Below are 18742 nucleotides of genomic sequence, written 5' to 3' on the forward strand. Positions count from 1 at the left end.
CGGCGGAGGAGGGAGCGGTCGGGGGGCGGCTGCCGCGCCTGCCTACGTGGGCTGGCTCGGGAGGGGAAGCTTGTGGTGCGGGGGCCTCTTCTCGGTCGGGCCGCCGGTTTGTGAAATGGTGGCGCTGCTCGCCTTGGGACGTGGAGGTGTGCCGGGCCTGGGGACGTTTTGTGCTGCCTTTCAGAGGATAGGCACGAACGAGCCGAGCTCAGGGACTACAAAGCTCCCTTTAGTAAAAACACTGGAGAAACTTCTTGGTGTATCTGGGGTTTTTAGGTGACTTCGTGGTTTTTTTTCTGACTCGTCCGTTTTGGTACGAAAGTAAGGTTGAGGAGTGTCTTTTCAAAGAAGGCATTGAAACCGTGCTTCTAGCCTGGAAGTTAACTGGGAGATTGTTTTAATTCTAATAAGCTTAAAATTATGCTATGAAACTCTAATCGATATGCTGGGATAGAGCTGGGAAATTTGAGAAGAGTTTGAATTCCTTTTCCGTCTACTTGACTAAGTGTAGCATTTCTGTCACTTTAAATTTCACATACCAATATTGTTTTAAATCTGTGTTTTAGCCAGTGGGGGAATATGTATTTTTTTGGACGCTGAACTTGGTGATCAATATTTTGTTGGTTTTGCCGTTTATTCTCCTAAGATGGAGATGCTTTGCAATGAGAAATTGTATGTGCAAGCCTACTTTCCATTCCTTTGAAAAAGTCCTAGACTAGGAGTGTCTTGACTCACTATTACCATCATAGGGAGAGTTTTTCAACTCTGGTCATGATTATGTGCATTCTGTATGTAAGATATAAGCTTTGTATTATCTGCTTACATTTTCGCCAACTTTTTTGTGAAGTGTATGGTGTTAGTATTAAGTTATGTGTTCTGAATGTTATCTTTTGAGTGCAATATGGATTGTTAGTGACAGCTGGAATGTAACGTCATGCAGAACACATAAGCAGGAAGCTGCATATCTAGTGTACGTGTGTTTATTCATTGCTTCAGACTAGAGATGAACGAACAGTTTAGGCGCAGTCATTTAGACTTAACAAAACAGGAAGCTGCTGTCAGTTCAGCTTGATGATGTCATTAGTTTCACTATTCTGAATGACTTGTAAACTTTTAAATTGGGTATCGGTTTAAAGTAAGCTGACTAAACTAATTTTTGGGGGTGGAGGCAGGAAAACTTCCAAGTTACTCCTATGTGTGTTTTTTTTTGTCTTATTTTTTTTTTTTTAAGATGATATGTCATCATTTGTATTTCCCTTTCTAGTTGAAAGGACAGTCAGAGTATCTTAAGGGTTTCTTGAATTCTACGTGTAATATGCATTTGATGTTGTGGTCTTGCTTCCTGTCATAAACTTCTATGTAATGTTGTTGCTTAGCATTTTATGGCTGCTTTGTTGCGTCCTAAAGGTGGGTGCATTTCAAGGATAGGCAAAGCAGCTGATGTAGCTCGTGCCTACTTTACAAGGGGGCTAGGTAGTATTTTTCAAATGGTTAGTCACAGGAAGGCTGCTGAAAGTACAGTTGTATACAAAATGATCTCTGGTGACCTGTGGTGTTCTGCTCAACTTTATAGCAAGGGAGAACAGTTTGGTGTGCTTTTGGTGCTTAAACTGAGGAAACAGAAGAGCAGGTTCTTTGTGTTGCTTGTTGCCTGAGAAGAAATGATCTTTCAATAATACATGTTATTGCAGGCTGTGTTTTACAATGTAAACTGATGCAAACTCCACAGGCAAAAATCTACGTATTAATTGTTGTCATCTGCTTCTCTTTCAGATTGAAGCAAGTGAATTCTGATATAACTCAACTTTGTTAGAGGGCTTTTTTTAAAAAAAAGTTGATCCACAGTGCATCAGAGCAAGTTACTACTTTACTTTTGAGTGACTTACAGGTGCTTGCCTGCATTGCAATAAAGGACTCATATATTGAGCAAGACTTATTTATCTCTTCATTTTGGAGAGTCTAATAAACTGTTATTACAGTTTCTGTACTGACTTTCAAAGTTTTGAAGTCTAAAAAGACATCTTTAAAAATAAAAACATGAGCACGGCCAGAACAGAGAACCCTGTTATAATGGGTCTATCCAGTCAGAATGGGCAGTTGAGAGGCCCTGTAAAACCCAGCGGGGGCCCAGGAGGTGGAGGCACACAAACTCAGCAACAGATGAACCAGCTGAAAAATGCCAACACAATCAATAACGGCACTCAACAGCAAGCACAGAGTATGACCACCACTATTAAGTAAGTATGCATGTAAATGCTAAATAACATTAGCTGACGCAAAAAAAACACTTAAATTTCATGTATGGGAAAGTGTACTTGGGCTCTTCTGTTTAAAAAGGTTTTTTTTGTTCTGTTGTTTTATGATATTGGTGATAGAAGTGTCCTGTGACATACATTTARAAAAAAAAAATGGATTTTTCAGGTGTGAACTTCTCTCTGACAATGGTCTTAGTAATCTATTAGTTGTGAAAATTGAATTTGGTACTTTGCTTTTCAAAGCATGTAGTCACTTGACAGAGGTAGCCCTACTGAGCAGCAGCATCCTGTTCTCTTTGTTTGTTGCAAGCAGTAGGAGAAGGGAGTTGGGGAGTGCAGAGGAACTGAATTGAGACTTGAGACAGGAGGAAATACCATGTAGTTTTAGTCCAGTTGTGTATGATTTTCATTTGTTTGCTGCAGATGTCTCTCATGGTGAGAAATCCTTTTCCCATTAACTTCTGTGAATTGAACAGTAGTGTGCACTCTCCACAATGTAACTCTATGGTTTTTCATTAGTCAAAATCTGAGTCAAACTAATACAGTACTGTTATGATATCCTATGTCGCTTTTATCTTTCCTCCCATCAAACTGTTTTTGAAACTATGCTAATAAAACATGAATGTACTGGTTGGAAATTCTGACGGATTTGAAAGATTCACGCGGTATAGTAATATGGGGCTTTTTCCCCCCACAGTTACTCCAGAATAAAAAAAGCTGGTATTTTGTTAATTATTTGTGAAGAAAATGCCTGACATAATAATAGAGCACATAAGGAAATATTCTGATTCGTGAAGTTTGCTTGACTTGCTTCTGTTTTTTTGTAAAATGGTTAATCTGAGCAAACTAGTGGGTTAAACTAATCAAAGCTCATTTGCAACTGGGAATGAGGAAGAAAAGACTTTGTTGTCCTCTGTACCTTACTTTGCAGTGACTTTTGAGAGAGGGTGGATGTCTAAATCCCACTGACAGCAGAAGGCAAATTTGATGGACCTAGTGGCGCATGTGTGTTACTTAATTTTTTCCCCAAAAGTGTTTTTATCTGCACACATACTTTTAAATTACGACTAGATGATCCTTGGGTAAGAGATTTCTGTTTTTCAGGTATTTTTTTTGTTTGTTTGTTTCCAAATGGTGAAATACTTATGTGGATTTATTATAGCCAGTTTATTTTGTGTGACTAATTCAGAGTTCTACTGGACTGATACAGTGCCCTAAAAATGGGCCTCGAATCATGACTTTTCACAAAGTCTTTTTTGTACTTGGCAGACTGCTGAATTTCTCTATTTACAGTTTCCTGCCTGTTGCATCCTGCTTAGCTCAGAGAAGACATGAGCTCATATGTGTAGATGCTTTTAGTCTTCTAGAGGTGAAAATACTACTTCTTAAAACTGTTGCTAAGAAAAAAAAAAAAAAAAAAAAAAAGAAATGTTTAAAGCAATTTTTTTTTTTCCCCCTCTAGACCTGGTGATGACTGGAAGAAGACTTTAAAACTCCCTCCAAAGGATTTGAGAATCAAAACTTCGGTAAGGATGTTTGAATTGTAAGAGTGTATTTTGAAAAAAAGACAAAGGAGAAACTGCACTGACAAAATATTTCTCCTAAGCAGAGATTCAAAAGCAATGCATGTTTTGCTGTTTTTTAAATGAAGAATTAATGTGTTCTCTTACAATTGTATGGGAGAGATGTTTCCCTTGTAAAGCTTCAAATTTGATTTATATTTAGGGGGTTTTGAGTGTTGTAGCACGGGAATGATTCTCAGTGCCTCCTGTAAGGCAGATCAAAAGGTGTCAGTGTATATTCACAGTTACCAGAAAGTCAATATTTACTTCTCCGTTGTATGGGATTGTATAGATTAGTGGGAACTCTTATATAGTAATGGAATGGGCTTTGTGGTCTTCCTGCATAAGTAATCTCTCATTGAGTCGGACCAATCTACAGCCATGGCTTCTGTGAACTAATCTTCTCGATGTGCTTTTTTTGATTATTCAGGATGTGACCTCCACAAAAGGAAATGAGTTTGAAGATTACTGTTTGAAACGGGAGTTGCTGATGGGAATTTTTGAAATGGGCTGGGAAAAACCATCTCCTATTCAGGTTGTTACAAAGCAGACTAGTTATAAGCAGCGGCTTAATTTATATTAATTTATTGAGATTTTTATTCCCACTTAAGCATTGGATAATCGTGTCACGATTTGGGAAAACTGGCAATTTGGACAGTAGAACTTGGTGATATTTTGGGGACAGGGAGAAATTCTTACACCAAACAGTGTTAGCTCCTGAGTGACATAGAAATGGGACTGACTTGTGCGTTAAAGAAGTTATTTTGATTTTCCTTTTCACTGTAGAGGCATTAGTACTGTAATCTCCTGTTCAGTAGCATCCTTCAAACAAATAAGTAGTCCCAGTGATAACAGTGTTTTTTTCTGTATATTTTTTGGAAATTTTTGCTTGACTTGCCATAGATTGCAAGTCATTAACTGTTACAAAGATATCTGTACAGCTTTATCACAGTATGTTGTTTGTTTGTTTGTTTGTTTTAATCTTAAGCATCTGGAAGGAGGCACAGTGGAAGATACAGGAGTGAGGTTAATATGTTAGCAAGTTTACCTTTCTGTCCCTCCATCTGGCTTTTACTTTTAATGCTTGTTCTTAATGTTGCTGACTTGCAAACTTTGGGAGTTTTTGGACTCTCTTTTAATTGCTCTTTGGAGGATTATTGTTGACACAGCTGTTCCATTTTATCTGCTTAAGGCACAGAAAAAGCTGTGGCTGTTAGTTAATTTAAGTAAGAGCTTTAACACAGATTCTGACCCACTGCATTTACCACATGACAAGGTTGAGGGGCTTGAGTTGTTTAGATGTTACTGTAAAAGAAATAAAAAAGCAGAAGACTTAGGACTGTGTTTGGATGTCTGAAGTTTCAGAAGGAAAGCCTGCTGGTTTTGTGATAGATGTGTCTCAGAAACATGTAGGTTTGAAACTGCATGGGCTGATACATTTCTCATGTCAAGATATAGAGGTTATCTTTTTCCGTAAGAGGAGTTAGTTAATGACTCTCTTTGCCTCCCCACTTTTTCCTAATTTTTCACTTTTTTCTAATCCTTCAATATGGGTTTACCATCCTTGTGGTACCTGATTGCTGGTTCTCTTATGACCAGGCAACACAAGGGTGTTAAATGAGATAGTGGGAGCAGAACTATTGCTGTGTTAGAGAACCCTTTCCTGATAGGTTTAACTCCTTCGTGTCATGAGGCTAGAATACGTAGCTGTAGGGTATTGTGTTTATGGGAAAAATGGACTTAATGTGATATTGTTAGTGAGGGGAGTTAAATTTAGCCAGGCTCTTAAAGCGAGCATGGCTTATGATTGCTCACGCACTGACTGTCATTGCATTTCAGGAGGAGAGCATCCCCATTGCTTTATCTGGTAGGGATATCTTGGCTAGAGCGAAAAATGGAACAGGCAAGAGTGGAGCCTACCTCATTCCCTTACTTGAACGGCTAGACTTAAAGAAGGACAATATACAAGGTCAGTCGAGATGGGTTTTGTTTAGCTCCATCTAGGTAATGGTATCAGTACCTATTTAGCACACTTGCATTTAAACTGGTTGTTGAAATTCCTTCAGAAGTGTAGGTTATCTGCTCGTAGTTTCAAAGAAAGCTATGGGGAGTGGTGGAGGGAAGGTGGAATTGTAAAAGTCCCACAGTTGCTTTCAAAAATCTGAAATGGAGGATGTCCTGTGAGCTTTACTGTCTTGCCCTGGAAAGTGGATTTGGAGTAATAAGTGTGGTTGGTGGCTGGGGGCCTGAGGCAGAGGGGGAATATGGAGGAATGTAGCACTCCTCCTGAAGTCTGTATCTGCTCTAAGGATAAGCTTTTAAGATACAATGTGTTACTAGTAACTCACGCCGAGACTTTTAACTTTCAGCGATGGTGATTGTTCCCACCCGTGAACTAGCCCTGCAGGTCAGTCAAATCTGTATCCAAGTCAGCAAACACATGGGAGGTGCCAAAGTGATGGCAACAACAGGAGGAACCAATTTGCGAGATGACATAATGAGGCTTGATGATACAGGTTGAAGCACTTTTGCTACACTAAAGTTGCTGTTTATTTGTGGCTTTTAAAGTATGGCGGTGGAATTTCTGCCTTTGAGTTATTCATGTGTTATTGTTTGCCTGTCACAGAACAGACTGTAATATCTCTTATTCACTGTTTGTATACAGTCATTATTCTTTCAAACTGTTGATATGAAACCTGGCTGTGACTGCCAGAAACTCTTTGCGTTATTTTAGTCACCTAATCTTTTTGCTCTTCCAAACTTACAGTGCATGTGGTGATAGCTACCCCTGGGAGAATTCTCGATCTCATCAAGAAAGGAGTAGCAAAAGTTGAGCATGTCCAGATGATAGTATTGGATGAGGCAAGTTGCTCATGTTAAACATTTTGGAATTTTTGACACTGAATTAAAGTAATGATGTATTTCAGCAAGCGTCCTCATTATGCACAGCAATAAAACTTTGGTTAGAGACACTACAAAGTTAATCCATTTCTGAATTTTTCTGAGAAGGTGTTTTAGCAAAAGAATTTTTATGTATCTGGATCTTTTGGGTGAATCTTTTAACAAATCAACTTAGAAAAAATTGCTTTTCATGTATTCCTTGCTATTCCTGTGGAATAGATTAACAGCCTGTTCTGAAGTGATGGAGTATACTTCATTTGGTTTCAGGTTATAAAGAATGAGTTGTGCTTACAACATAATTTTATAAAAGCTGGTGTATGAACATCCAGTAGAGCACAGGTTTCTGAATGAGAGGTTGAGAAGATAGTTGTGTGAAAGCTCTTTGATGAATCTGATAGGAACTCTGATAGCTGCTTTTGGTGTAGTTTCCCATGCCATTTTTCCTCAGATTGATTCTGTTTGAATCCAAGTGTTGAGAACCAGGAAAGTTAAATTTTTTTTCTTACTCTGGGATAACCAAGAAATGAATCCTATCTGTAGTAGCTAAATTAAACTTTTTGGAGCATGTTACTAGGACTTGGGGCAGTTGCTTCATAAAGACAGGTAGAATACTGTGTGTTTTGTTTTTTTCCAATGTAATATGACTAGAAGATTGAAGCTTGCACCATTAATTTAATTTCCTTTCTCTTTCTTTTACAGGCGGATAAGTTGCTGTCTCAAGACTTTGTTCAAATAATGGAGGACATTATTCTCACGCTACCTAAAAACAGACAGATTTTGCTCTACTCAGCCACTTTCCCTCTGAGTGTACAGAAGTTCATGGTAGGTGCAGATGTATTCATGAACGTATTGATTGTGATGACTTACACATGAAATGCATGAATGAATGGTGCATAACTGTTAGTGCTCATTTACTTATGCATGCAGACATTAGCTGCTTGATACCAGCCTAAATCTAGAACAGAAGTGTCAAAACAGTTTTGCCACTTTAATAAAGAACAGTAACAGGAAAGCTAGATAAGCACAGTTCTTACATAAAAGGCACCATTTTACTTTTTATGTTGTCGTTACACGCAGTCTGCACTGCTTTGCTTCCAAGAGGCACTGCTGTCTGGCCTGCTCTGTTGCCTTTGATTTATAAATAATCCTTTGTGAAATTTTGCCCACCCTATCTGTTGTATGTGTAGCCTGAGAGTGGATAGGTAGTGCATACTTGCCAGGGAGGAACTTAATGCACTGAGGGTGAGAAGTCCTTACGCTGGTTTGCACATGGGTATGCCTGCTTTATCTTTAGCTTGAAAGTCTCTCTTTCAGAATTCCCATTTGCAGAAACCCTATGAGATTAATCTGATGGAGGAGCTGACCTTGAAGGGAGTTACCCAGTACTATGCCTATGTAACTGAGCGTCAGAAAGTACACTGCCTCAATACGCTGTTTTCCAGGGTAAGCAATAGGATTTGGTAAGGAACATACAGAAGCTTTTTTCCTTCAAAAGAATAAGGTTTAGGGTAACAAAGATTGGTTAACTATGTGTGTGGTTCCTTCCCCACCCTGTGCCAAAAAGTGCTGATCTTACTGTATAAGCTGAAGCTAAAAATACATGCTTCTTGTCCTGTAACTTCATGTTATGGAATAATACTAATTTTTCTCCTCTTGTGCAAAAATGTAGGATGTTTAGGTTAGTTGCAGCATACCTGTTTTGCCTCCTTCCTGGAAAGGATTTAGAGTTCTTATGTCTTGGACCGTTCATTAGTAAAATGCTGCATTTACTGAACATGCTACTTTTATGTTCAGCTCCAGATTAACCAGTCGATCATTTTCTGCAACTCCTCTCAACGGGTTGAATTGCTAGCCAAAAAGATCTCCCAGTTGGGCTACTCCTGCTTCTATATCCATGCTAAAATGAGGCAGGTGAGTATGAAGTTACCATAGTTTATCTCCCTCCTCCCCTTCTACTCCATACCCGAGGTCAGTCTCTTTCTAGACTTCTTAGTGTAGCTCGTCAGTCAATATTTAGGAGTTCTTCAGGTCAGGTTACTTGAATCCAGCGTAAGCACAAGCTGCTGCCAGAAGGCACAGTTTTTATTGCTGCTGTTTCCCTTTTGCCAGCATGAGGAGCCATGGTGGATGATTTGGTGCTTGGTGTGGATATACAGTAAACCTTGCACTATGTATTTGAGGGAATCAAATAAGAAGTCAGGGCAGTGGCTTTGATCAAAACTTTTGGTGACAGCCCCTGTTGGTACATAACGACTTGCACAGGTGCCTTTGGTATAAACTATGTGAAATACCAAATGAAGTTTAACTGGTGCAAGGGATTCCTTTGACTGTAGATTAGTTCTTATGTTCTCTAGCTTCATACTCAGTTACCTTGCTACCAGCAAATGCACTAAGTGACATTGGCAAAAGGTTGAAATGCCACTTGTAATGCAATAGTACTTTGAAATATTTTTCCATATTTATAAGCTAGAGTAAATTCAAATGAAAGCTTCAGAGGAGATCTAGCTTGCTGTTCACTGGACTGACAAGCAAAGCAAATGTTTCCTGGGCCATAAGCAGACCAGTAATTATTCAGTCAGATATAGAAGAGACATTGGTGTTGAGAATTTATAAATGGGTTTCTTTTTTTGGTTAGTCATTAGTTGCTCTTTGTGGCAAAATGTGAGGTGTGTTTGTTGCTGTTGAAGGCTGCAATTTGTTTGTTTTCGGTGTGTGTTTCACTCTTTCAAAGTGATATGACCTAATCTTCGTGTGGCCAAAATGACTTGTTTGTCAGAGGAGGAGAGTCTTTAGAGACAATTGACTCCTTCCATCACAAATTCTGAATCAGTAGTGAAAAATACTCAGTGGAAAACAAAGTTAGTGCAAAAATCAGTTTTTAGAAGAGAAATGTTTCCAGGCATAATGGAAATAATCACAAATTTAATTCTAGGACATAAAATGAATAAAGCATGTATAGAATTTAGCAGGGGGCTGGAGGAGACAGTAGTCAGAATATCAGAAATGAAAATAAAATTTGGCACAGGAAACATTCTTTGCTAAAACTGTATTTCCCTGGAGTTAAGTGTGATAAAAACGGAGTCCTAGCTGATTTCGTGTGCTTTCATGTATGCTAGTTCCTGTGCTTAATGCTGGCAGAAATTGGTGTGAGATGTTTCTTACTGGGAAGGATAAGGGAGGGGTAGTTAGTTACTACAGAGGCCAGTTTGTTACTTGATGCCATTCCTATTAGTAGAAGTCTTCAGTTAGTTTAACTTCCTTTATGTAGGTTTAACTGAAGAGTTACTTAAAATACTTCTATTCTGAGATGACTATGAGGGAAGTGCATGAGGGTTTTGAACCCAATTTTGTGTCTTTGCTTAAAAGTGGTATTTACAAGGGCCTCTTTGGTCTTTAGGGCATATGGGTAAGTCCTAAGAAATATGTATTAACAGCTTTGTTGTGACTCACTTGTTCTCAGTAATGACGAGGGGTAGGAATGCACTTGATCGAAGTTCAGTGTTTGTAACTTCAATATCTACCTGAAAGTCACAGCTGAGCTTTTTCTTTGTTTCCAGGAACACCGCAATCGTGTGTTCCACGATTTCCGAAATGGCTTATGCCGCAATCTTGTTTGCACTGGTAAGAGTTCCTAAACACTTTTCTTTTTTTGGAAGGTGGCAATAAAAGGTGGATTAGCCATTAGCTCTTACATAAGGGATAACTTGATTTGAAATAAAGCAAAATAATAGGTTTGGGTGAGAGAATTTTGTCAAGCTTATGTGTAGCAGAGAAAAGTTATTCTTGAGGCATATACATTTTGTCTTTTGTGACAAATGGTGAAGGCGCAGCTTGCTAGCAAATCCTGTCATTGTAATAGTTCCCCCCCATCAGTAATGTACTGTGTTTATTTTCACGCATGAGAGCCCTTTAAGTTGTTGGGCRGAAGCTTTATGAAATAACAGCAGAACTGTAGGTAGGACTCCTAGTCTGTGACTAAGATCACCAGAGTACATTTTACTAGTTCTTTGGATGTATAGCTCATCTTTTTTAAAAGTTTTTACAGTTTTGATTGCCTGTGTATTATCTGAATTCTTCATTGCACAGCCTGGTTGAGTAATAACATGGCAGTGTCTGCTGATAGCTACACGAATCTGGGTAGTCTTAATAAAAATCATCACAAGTTGAGGGGGGGAAGCAGTTTAGCTAGTTGGATGTAATTCGGATCTTGAGTTTGTACAATGGCAATGTACTTCATGGATAAGGAGATGCTTTTATTTAAAAAAAAAAAAAAAAAAAAAGCTCAAAAATAATCTAACCTGGAAAATGGGCTTGGTGTTACTTACTTTTCCTGCCTAGATGTGAAAATCTGGTGTCTTCATCGTTTTTCCTGTATTATTCCTGCCTAAAAAGGATAAAGAGCGAGAAAGGCCAGAACAGAATTCTATGTAAAATGTCATGATAAAAGAGGTTTATATTTAGAAACTAGTGCAATCTACTGTTTGTTATTCTTAATCTTTTCACCCCAAATCCTGCCAGCATGTGATCTTGTTGAAATTAACTTTCTTCGTGACCTGGATTGTCTTTCAGATCTGTTTACCCGAGGTATTGATATCCAAGCTGTGAATGTGGTGATAAACTTTGATTTCCCAAAGCTGGCAGAGACGTATCTCCATCGTATTGGCAGATCAGGTGAGAGGAGAAGCATCTTTTAGGGAAAACTTAGCTAATAACTGTGACTTTCTTAGGCTTGAATTGGCTTTTGCTTTCTATTACTGTATCTGAGAATTACTTGAAGCAGTTTTGATTCTCTGACAAATTTCTGGCATCATACTTTCTTCAGAGGGACAGCAGTATATATTTTCAGGTATTGCCTCGGGTGATTATCCTCACAAATAATCTGAATAAATGCCTGTGCTCTTGAAACTGGCCTGAACAGCTTAATGAAAAAATTGTGTATTTTGCTTTAATCTCAAGAGACTTGCTGGTGCTCCTGTTTGCGGTTTGGGAAAATTCTGTACTGAGAACTGAGCTGCCTGGTATCTTCAGCATAGTTTTCTTCTGTGGGTGCTCCAAAATGTTTCTAATGTCCAGACAACAGCAAAATACATTACTGAGAGAGGCTTGTATTTGTTGGGGGGAGAGAAGTGGGAAGAGAAGAAAACACCTTCTGAGAGAGAACACCTCTTGTGTTCTTGTCTGTTACATAACTTAATCACTGACCCCACCCACGCTTTTCTGCGGCAGGAGCACTTGCTGTTGAGTAAAGGCTGGACACACATACTGCAGTAGTGGAATGCTTTTAGTTTGTAATTAATGGGTATATTCAGTGGGAGCATCTTTAGCCTCTTGGGTTTTTGCATTCTTACAGCAGTGTGAAACTCCTCAGCGACAGGTGATATGAAACTCGCAGAGCCCTGTAGCAGGATCTGGGTTCTCTCTTATCATCAGAGTACCATCTGGATCACACCAGAGCCTGCAGACTTTTTCAATGAACCTTTTATTACTCAGGGGGTTTTTTTGTTTGTTTTTTTTGTTTGTTTTCTCTCTCTTCACAAGGTCGCTTTGGTCATCTTGGCCTGGCCATCAACTTGATCACCTATGATGATCGATTCAACCTGAAAAGTATTGAGGAGCAGTTGGGAACTGAAATTAAACCCATACCAAGCAACATTGACAAGAGCCTGTATGTGGCAGAATACCACAGTGAACCTGTAGAAGATGAGAAACCATAACCATGTGCGTATGTAAATGCCTTCCTGAGTGCAGAAGTCATGTTGGATGAAAGAAGAGCTGACATGAATGTTGTTGGAGGGGAAGAGGGGAAAGTGATGTGCTGAAGAGGGTCTGAATGTGAAAACAAGAGTTTGAGATAGACTCTATCAATGCAAGGGATTCTGTGAGTGTGATGAAGCGGGGAGGGCGGGAGGGGTAACTTAGTGGTTTTAATTGAAATGCTGAGCATGTGTTAAGGAGACTAAAGAAGGGCAGGGTGGAAAGGCCAGAATGATGTCTAGTAGCCTCATGAGTTCTCTCTGTTTGGCATAGCTAAAAGGAGAAATAGCTGAGGGGCAGAGGGGCAAGCAGTCATGAGAAAGATGTGAGAGGAGACTGCTGATTTGAGAACATAGCAGCAACAACAAAGCCTTAAGCACCTCATCAGTTAAAAGGAACAGGTTCAAGCTAAAAGATGCTTACATTATTTGACTCGGGCCTCTTGCAAGTAAAGGGTAGGTAGCAAAGGTGTAATTCATCCTTGTTGCCACTTGAGGTCTACTTACCTTAAAAAGAATATGAGGTTTCACTGTAGGGTAGTTAAGTGTGACTTTTCTGATAACTTTGGGGGAAGAATTGCTGAGTCAGTTCCTTTTATAAGAAAAATTGCCCTGGATTGCAGTCGAGAAAGATAGTTATAGAGGGTGATGATTGATCTTTTTTGGTTAAGACACTACATTGTGTAAGATAAAAGATGATTCAGTTTGGACTGAAAGAAGTTCTTGTGTGTACCCTTCCATTAGAAATCATGAATCGGAGAATCCTGAGAAGGCTGCTGAAATTTTTCTCAACTGATAAAAAGTTGCAGCAAAAGCAGGCTGCTGAATTTAATTAAAATGAACCTATGTCCTTTCTCTGAAAACAGTGAGGGAGAGCCCTAACCAGTCATGCCAAGCTGACTTGCAGCCTCTGCTTTGCTGACTGAACTGTCTCCTCTTTTTTTTTTTTTTTTTTTTTAATTAAAACAAACTTGGGAAAAGTTCAACGGTTCCTGGGTGCCTTACTCTAAGGGGTGTGTGTGTGTGTGTGTGTGTGTGTGTGTGCTATGACCTTGTCTGAGAATTATAAGTATACTGCTTCCTTAAGGAGGCAACGAGTGAGTGGTCAAGTCCCATAGGTATAGTTGGATAGTTGCAGCTGTTCTGAGAGGCAGTGGGTCTTTTTAAGCTGTAAGATTAATTTTGCCTTGAAACAGCTTTTATTGCTGATGAACTTAGCCTTGGATTTTCTGTCGTGCTAGAGAAGTTCTTCATACCCGTTGACTCGGCTGCTGGTCTGCACTTGCTGTGCACAGTAGCATCCCCTTTGTTGGTCGGAAGAGTGTATCCTCAGCATTCACTGTGCCATGATTTTGTGGAGCAGGAAGCATTGTTGAAGCCAAGCTGTTACAAATGATTCAGCTTCAGTTTGCTTTTTCAAAGCTGCTACATAGTCAGTGTGATTCATTTCTTAAGTTCGGGTTATGTATAAAAAGGATTTAACTGTAGGTGTTGTGGGTTTTTTGTTTTGTTTTTAGGCTTTGATTACACATGCCAGAAGGTGAAGCCCTTTGATCCAGATCTGTGACACATCGTTTCTTTGGGGATACCCTTCTCTTTGTGGGTTTTTCTTCGTCTTTTCATTTTGGAACTATGAAGACTAAAGAGCTCAGTCTTTTTTCTTTTTAAATTTGGCAGCAAGGAAGAAAGAAGATAAAAGGAGGAATATCTTTTTGTTTTTTCCACTTGTTTGCACTGTGTGCTGATTGAACATTAGTTGCACTAACTGCTGGTTTTAAATTCTTTTTCTTTGGGTGGGAGGGGCAGCAAGGGAAGAAGAGAAACCCTAAAAAGAGAAGAATCTTGATGAACACAAGCTTGTCTGCTATTTCAAATTCTCCAACCACCGACTGAGTGCATTTCAACTTCTCCCTGGTTACTCATCTGTTTTTAAGCTAAAGAGCTTGTTACTTATTCGTGCAAAGTGCCTTATGCTATGAGACCATTCAGAATATTCCCCTTTCCGACACAGCCCAAGGAATCAACAGCCGTTTTTTTTCAGGTCAAAGTTCCCCTTTCTTCCCCTTCTCCTCCTCCCCAAGTACTCAAGCCCAGGGCTGGGAGGTGAAACGGATTGGTAATACTACTTTTTTGTTCAACTTTTTTTTTTTAATTTGGAGGAGTTGATATGCATCTGCAGTTCACCTACACTGTAAATACCTGTATTTAAAACAAAACCAACTAAAAATCTGGGCTGATTAGGTGCAGCATCATAGCTCCAGAAGGAAAGAGTAGCCTGTCATCCTTTGCAGGAGCCATAAGAAAAGCCCTATGCTCTAGCAGAACACTAAAGACTGGTTTCCATAAGTCTCCATTAGTAGTTACAGCACTTGATATGTAGACTTGTTTCAGAGCCATGGCCCTCTTTCCTCTGGTGCAGTGTGTCCCATAGAAAATCAGATGTGTATATTGTACAAACTTTGTAAATATGATTTTTTTTTTCCTGTTTGGGTTCATATATAACTTTTTTTTTTTTTTTGATGAAGGTTGCTGGGGTTAAAGGGATTTGACTGATTATGGGAGCAGCTAAAGATGAGAGGGGCTCAGTTTTCTGCAACACTAAACAATGAGAAGTGCTCTGACCTCCGTGAAGAGCAGGCCTCTACAAGTGTCCCTTGTCAGGGTGGGTTTGCTCGGGTGCTGGCAACACTGTCCTGTACCGCTCTTACGGAAGAGATTACTTGCGGGGCTGCAAGGCCTCAAACTCCGTAGCTCAACCTGTTTGAGATGCTCTTCGATTTCCCCCTTAGAAACTTCAGGAACTTTACAAGCTCTGAAGGGGGCCAAGATCTGTGTTCCACCATGGCGTGAGGGAAATCCAGCGGGTGTCAGTGTTGCTGAGCAGTATATGCGTAAGGCGTGGATTTGGTTTTAAAAGAAACCATAGAAAACCAATTTACATGCATAAACTGACAGTTCTGGAGCTTTATGGGATTGATTCACCTCCTGCAGTGTTGTGCATTTTCTGCCCAAAACAACCTCTGTAGAGACTCTTAAGCAGGTAAGGGCGAACCCCTGTTAATGTCAGAAGCTGCAGAAAGCTGCTTGCCATCTTCTCTGTTTTGGCATGAATTGCTGTCTGTCATTCCGCGTTGTATATTGCTGGAAAATGCTTTCTGGTCAAGTAGTGTTGCTTTAAATTGTGCCCCTCCCAACATGCTTGATGTTTGGCCTGATCTACAGGCAAAAGGAGTGAGACAAATCAAAACCGTAAACTTTTTAAATTCCCTTTTAGCCTGTTCAACAACACTGTCAGGAGGCACCTGGATGAATGCAATCCCTTTTGCTCAGTCATTTATTGTGTATACAGATGCTGCACTCACACCATGCTTGCTTACCTGGATGCAGGAATTAATTTTCTTAATTTCTCCCCACTTTGACTTTTTTTTTTATATACAAGTAAAATTGGAACTACCAGGCAGACTTACCCACCACTTTCCTTGAGGATCATAAATAGAGACCAGGTGCCTCCTGGCAGCAGCTTTTCAAGATGGAAAGGTTTTTTTTTTTGTTCGGGGTTTTTTGTTTTGTTTTTTGTTTTGTTTTTGTTTTGTCAACAGTGACTCCATAATTGTAGCAAATGCTGCACTAGAGTACAAACTCAAGAGCTTGGTCACAGACACTCTGTGAGCCACACAGCTACATCTGACTGGCAGGTACTAAATGTAAACAATTTTGGGGTGCTTTTTGGGGGTGGGGGGTGGGAGTTTGTGGGTGGTAACTTTGACCAAAAGTAAAATCTTGCTCTTGTACTGCAGCCAGCTTATGATTTTCCAGTGAGACAGAAGAGGGATCATTTTAGTGCAACAAAGACATGGAAAATGTAAATAAAGTTTTGTATCTTGTCAGGGCATGCACATATAACAAGAACAAGATAGCTGTGTTGAGTCAGATGTGTGTGCTCTGCTTGGATTTGTCGTAGGTTAGCCTGGTGCCATGCTTTGATGGTCCCTCTTGAAGCACAGAACTTTTCAATTGAAAGTATTACTTTAAACTTGGCCTCTAATTGAGGATTGGCACTTACCTAGACTATCGGGGGCACCATTTTTAGGTGGCTTCCAGTAAAGAAGGAAGCAGCCTATTTTTGGTGCTAATAGGCTATCTCTAACAGATGCGATCTTGCAAATGGAAAGATGCTCCGGATGGCTAGGATAATCCTAGTCTTTTTTTTTTTTTTTTTTTCTCCTCTCTTCCTCCCTTACCTGTATAAGGAGTGTGTATAAACCTGGGCTTCCTCAGAATCCTGGTGACCTCCTGTTTCTACTGGTCACGTAGCAGCCATTATATTTTTGCATTGATTGGAACCAGTCTCTGCCTTCAGTGATTAGCCCAAAGTCAAATATTTCTTCTGACAAAGATGAAGTTGAGATTCTGATGTACTCTGCATTTTTCCCCTCAGAAGTCTGAAAGTGTCACCTGATGAATCTGATGAAATGGAACTTCACAGCTGGGTGAAACGGCTGTGAAGAGGGTGACACAAATCTTCAGTCAATTTATTCTAGATAAACTATAGGCTGCCCTCTGGGTGCGTGCTCTCAGAGTGCACCACAGTTGCTTGGAGGGCTTTTACCAAAGGGAGGGGGGTGGGTTGGTCTCAAATACGTATTTTAATTTCCAGAATGAGATGGGAGCATCTTTCCTTTGCCCTCTGTGACATTTTAGTGGGTAAAAACACGGAAGCTCAAATGAATGTTGTGTACATGTTGGTATCAAATCATCTCATTCTGATCCTGTGTTCTTTATTTTTACTGTGGGATGGGGGAGGGTGTCTGCACCAAGAATTTAAAAATGCTTCGCACACTTGTGGTTTTTCAAATGACTGGATGCAAACGTGAGCAGGCGGCCATCCTGTGTGTGTTCCTGTTCTAGAGGTTACAGAACTGCCATGCCACACCTCCAGTGCCGCCTTCATGGTGGTTCTCGTGCTGGCGCTGGACTGGGTAATGCTGTTGGGGCCAAGCAGCTGTAGGTTTCTGAGGGCAGAGTGAACTTTGTTCCCAGGAACTCTAGCAATACAACTGCCACTGTAAAGGTTGGCAAAAGTAGTCTGTGCAAGGAATGTTCTGATTGCTATGAACTTCTGGTCCATTTTCTTTTTTTCTTTTGAATCAGGATTTCTCTTCATAATAAACCAAGTCTCTGGAGCAAAGAGCATGCGTCCAAACTTAAAAGATAAGGCTTTGGCGGATATCATCCCATAGGTTTTGCTCAATTCACTACTGTGTTGCTAACATGTCCCCATGTGGAAGCATTGTTAAATTCTGCTGTAGACAAGTTAGGGAAGGGTAAGGGGGGTGGGGGGAGGGATGGGTTTATTAAGATACAGCTTTGCTGTATTTTAACCAATAACTATGGGAAAGGGGTGTCAGGAGAAGAAAATAGTCACTGTTCCCTTTATTGAAAGAAACTGGAACTTTATTTCAAGAAAAGAAAAAAAAAAAAMCCTGCAATTCAAGTGAGATGTTATAATCCACTGGTCCCTAGTCAGGAGATTGGTATTTTACAGATAACCAGTGAACAACATTGACTAGTCCTTCAAAACATTCAGGGGAGGGAGGGGAAAATTGGCTTTCTGTTAAATCGGTAATTGGCAAACTCTCCAGTGGAGCTGAAATTTTGTTGAGAATGTGTTTCTGTGGATGTATGTGCATTGCAACACTGACTTGTGAAGAGCTTCATGAGTTCAGAGTGCAGAAAAGATGAATGGTAAAATCCTGATTTTGTTAATTAAACTCAATAAAAGCTCCCTGGAACTCCAGATTGGTTTTGGTATTCCTTTCTTTTAACTGTGCTGAGCAAAAGGCTTGCTTACCTTTCCTTGGTACAGAAAACCTCCATACGTGTCTGTGAATGTTCAGAACTAGCTTTGGAGAGATGTGTCAGGCAGAGTCACTCTTCAGAAAATGAAAGGCTCTCCTAGCTCGAGTGATGACACATCTGCAAGAGGCATTCGTTCTTTCTTTGTACAGACTGTCTAGCCTAGATGGCATATGCTCTTCTAGAGTATAATGTCCCACTGTCTAGTCTCAACTGGACTAGTAAACTTTACCTGCCTTTTGGTTACAGTGCTGTATTAGCCCTAACTTTCACAGTGTGAGAGGTTTCTTCTTTGAGGTCATCTGCATAGTGCTCGGTTTGTGTTTAACTAAATTGAATTGCAGTTGGTGGGATTGCTTCCTCAGCTGTTAGGCCTGAATTTACATTAAATAAAGCACTCTGAAGCAGACTGAAG

The 18742-nt window shown here is 39.9% G+C and overlaps 1 protein-coding gene across 6 annotated transcripts; it reads left to right on the top strand.

The window, feature by feature from the left end:
* Positions 1–154: 154 nt before the first annotated feature.
* Positions 155–18268, top strand: DDX6 (DEAD-box helicase 6). 6 transcript variants are annotated; one of them, XM_026057993.1, is made up of 15 exons: positions 156–2237; positions 3718–3781; positions 4248–4352; positions 5657–5786; positions 6187–6333; positions 6585–6679; positions 7418–7540; positions 8021–8161; positions 8513–8629; positions 10276–10339; positions 11288–11389; positions 12257–12436; positions 13989–14070; positions 14997–16166; positions 16722–18268. In XM_026057993.1, the coding sequence occupies exons 1-12, from the start codon at positions 2038–2040 to the stop codon at positions 12430–12432; spliced, it is 1464 nt and encodes a 487-aa protein (XP_025913778.1). In that variant the 5' UTR covers positions 156–2037; the 3' UTR covers positions 12433–12436; positions 13989–14070; positions 14997–16166; positions 16722–18268. The 6 variants fall into 6 exon arrangements, with proteins under 6 accessions (XP_025913779.1, XP_025913778.1, XP_025913777.1 ...); XM_026057992.1 differs by having other exon boundaries at positions 14997–18268; XM_026057996.1 differs by having other exon boundaries at positions 1773–2237; positions 8033–8161; positions 14997–18268.
* Positions 18269–18742: the final 474 nt, after the last annotated feature.

Source organism: Apteryx rowi, unplaced genomic scaffold, assembly GCF_003343035.1.
Source record: "Apteryx rowi isolate R43461 unplaced genomic scaffold, aptRow1 scaffold_141, whole genome shotgun sequence".
Lineage (NCBI taxonomy): Eukaryota > Metazoa > Chordata > Aves > Apterygiformes > Apterygidae > Apteryx > Apteryx rowi.